Genomic DNA, 2,997 nt, shown 5'->3' with positions numbered 1-2,997 from the left:
CCGATCTCAGACTGAAAGCCAAAAAGCACGCGGCCGCCCTGGGCCTGTGACGCCCACGTTGCGCCCCGCGCGCGGCGCCCAGCCTGCACGCCCTCCGCGCCCGCTCTTCTCCGTGACCTCCGGCCCCCGTCGCCGGTCCTCCTGCCCCACAGCCCGCCCTGCCCCTTCCGCACCGGCACTCGGAGGGCGGGCTCCGCCGACCCGCATCCCGCTGGGCGCACCAGCTCCGCACCACTCACGCACCCGGGGCCTAGGATTCCGCTTCGCAGGGGCGGGTTTGGGAAATTCTGGAGAGATCGGACCAGAGGGTATTGGGACGGCGGAGTTGTGGCTCTCCGCAAAGCTGCTGCAGCGATGGATTCTTGTGTTGAAATAAAAATCCTGTTAATGAAATGAGCAAAACAAACAAACAAAAACAGACAAACAGCAACAAAATACAAAACAGAAGAAAAGAGAAAGGGAGCTTATTACTATTTGGCGGAAGCTGAAATCGGATAGAGGAACCAAGGATCAAAAGTATTTTAAAAATTATTTTATACATTTAAAAATAAGGAAAAATAACCTGGACGAATTTCGAGAGAGTGGGGAGAGTTACCAACTCAATATGTGCTTTAAAAAAATGGGCTAAGAAGGCAAAACAAAGAGGTATACTTATTTAAATAATGAAGATTTAAAAAGAAGTGCGCAGCTGGGAAGTTCACAGGTTTTGAAACTGACCTTTTTTTCTGCGAAGTTCACTTTAATACAAGAAATTTGATGAGAGGCGGGCCTCCTTTTACGTTGAATCAGATGCTTTGAGTTTAAACCCACCATGTATGGAAGAGCAAGAAGAGGGAAGACAGAACAAAAGCGAGGAGAGAGAGAGAAATGATAATATAAAAAATAATGCCACAAATTTTATGGGCAAAACTGTCCGGGCTGCTGACAGCAAATTCCGGTTTGCATGTTACTTGTATTCCATTGATGGTGTCCTCCTTCTCCCCCGCCCCCCTTCACTCACTTGCACTCACTCCATGTTCATCCTCACTATGAAAAATACCAAAAGCGTCTGTAAATTGATATACATATATATATTTTTTGGCCTGTCTTTGGTCCTTGGGACAAAAGAAAAAAGTCGGAAGGGAACATATTTACATTCTGATTGTCCCAAGAAGACAGAGGCAGGCAGAAAATATGTGGGGGAACGGAAAAGAAAACAAGAAGACCAAATGAAAAATAATGAAGGTACAGCGCCCTGCAGGTGCCTGATTCCTAGTAGGCGCTCAATAAACGGTAGTCCCCTCCTGCTCCCCTTTTCTTGTATGCCCTCTTGCTGGTTCCCTGAAGTCCCACTTGAGGACAGTGCTTTATTTTCCCCTCTCTATCCAGTCAACCTCACCTAATACCCAGCTAGATTAGATACAGGCACTAGATTTGTGTAAAATATGTCGATACACACGAACAAAGTTTATTTTGGCTATAATGTGTGAACTGATGGTGGACTTTCAACATTTGCATTTTATCTCACAAAGGTGTATCTATTCAAGTAACCTTTTTCTCGTTTCCATTCATGTAGCTATTTAAACTGGGGTCTTGGGCTGAGCAAACTGTATCCCAATTCTCTCTAGCAAGCCTCTTTAGTTTTGTTTTTCTAATTTACAAGCTAAAGGAAAAGCTCTTCTCATTGAACTCTGGTCTGCGGTTGAGCTTTGTAACTATTTGTTCTCCATGAAAACAAACTTATTTATATTTGCCATATTTTTTCTAGTGTATTAAGTTATTTTAAACAAAAGAAGATGCTGTTATTTCATGATGTGTTGTCGGTATAAAATGTTTCGGTTTCACCTCTGTTAAACTTAAAAATAAGTGCCAAGTTATTCATTGAAGACACTTTGCGATCAATTGAATGAAAATAGTATTGTTTCATTTGATGGGGTTCCGCGTCATCTTTCTTCCTGTTGCTATTAAAATATCCGGGATAGTCCTTCCTTCTTCCTTTTTGATGAATGCGTGTCAATATCTCGAATGTTCCACTGTGGAAAAGCGCTGGCCTCTGCTCCTTTGTGCCACAATCAAGGGACGCGGAGAGGAGTGGCTTTGTGGCTTGTGCTACCTCGGTGCACTCTCCCCCCCACCTCTTCCATTTTATGCACGCAGCATAGAAAACGGACTGGCATTATAGTAAATCAATAAAGAAACAGGTAGAAAGTAAAATAACATAGACGAGAATAACCTCCTTCCCCCGGACAGACTCTTGTTCTTCCTTGACACCTTTCAACGTTTAAGTTTACTTGGGGAGAGGAAAAGGGGGGGCACGCGATGCCAACCCCACCTGAATTTGGCGTGGACGGGTTGGGCATGAGGGGCGCTAGCCCGCAAAGCGTGTGGAGAGCGCGGAATGAGGGAAGAGCCGCGAGGAGTGTGGGAGAGAAAGGGGCGCAGGGAACCCGGGGCCCCCACCTCTCGGTCCGATTGCGCGCTTGGGACAAAGCAGCGCCTTTCTGGGGTTGCATTTAGAAGGTGGCAGCTGGGACGGGATTTAGAAGGCAGGACCCAGGACCCGGGTTAGGAAAAGCGCAGTCCTCGCCATCCTCGAAACGCCCAAGGCCCCTCCCCGCCCTGTCCCCTCACTGGTAAAGCGGGAAGGGGCTGCCAGGGGAGGGGGCGGCGGACAGAGACGGTGCCAGCACCACCCCCCGACCAGACCGACCCTCCCCTTTCCCCCAGCCGGCGGGCCCCCGGGAGCCCCCGCGGGCGGAAAGTCCCGCGGAGTCCACGCCGGCCAGGCGCCCCGCCGCGCCACGTGGCCCTCTCCGGGCGCTGCGCTCGCGCGCAGGACGGTCCCTCCGCCTGGCCCGGGGCGATCTTTCCCGAGGGCTCTCGAAGCTTCCAGAGGCCCCTGAACAGGGGGCTCGGGCCGTGGGCTGCTCGTGGAGGGGCGCCCGTGCTTTGCCCCGTCAACCTCCGTCTGGGGTAGGGGATGTCGGGGAGCGCGCTCCGGGGCCCCAGCGGCAGCCC

The 2,997-nt window shown here is 50.5% G+C and overlaps 1 protein-coding gene across 1 annotated transcript in view; it reads left to right on the top strand.

Annotated features, from left to right (window-relative positions):
• The window catches only part of SHOX2 (short stature homeobox 2), a 10,883-nt gene extending 8,001 nt beyond the window's left edge, over positions 1-2,882 (top strand). Inside the window, exons 6-7 of the mRNA XM_004704252.1 lie at positions 11-308; positions 2,707-2,882. Of these exons, the coding sequence (XP_004704309.1) occupies positions 11-308; positions 2,707-2,882 (474 nt within the window). The remainder of the gene's footprint in view (positions 1-10; positions 309-2,706) is intronic.
• The last annotated feature ends 115 nt before the right edge of the window (positions 2,883-2,997 follow it).

The sequence above is a fragment of the Echinops telfairi genome, unplaced genomic scaffold (genome assembly GCF_000313985.2).
Source record: "Echinops telfairi isolate 266 unplaced genomic scaffold, ASM31398v2 ScPeMD7_7420;HRSCAF=8458, whole genome shotgun sequence".
Lineage (NCBI taxonomy): Eukaryota > Metazoa > Chordata > Mammalia > Afrosoricida > Tenrecidae > Echinops > Echinops telfairi.
This window is presented reverse-complemented; position numbering and strand designations above follow the sequence as displayed.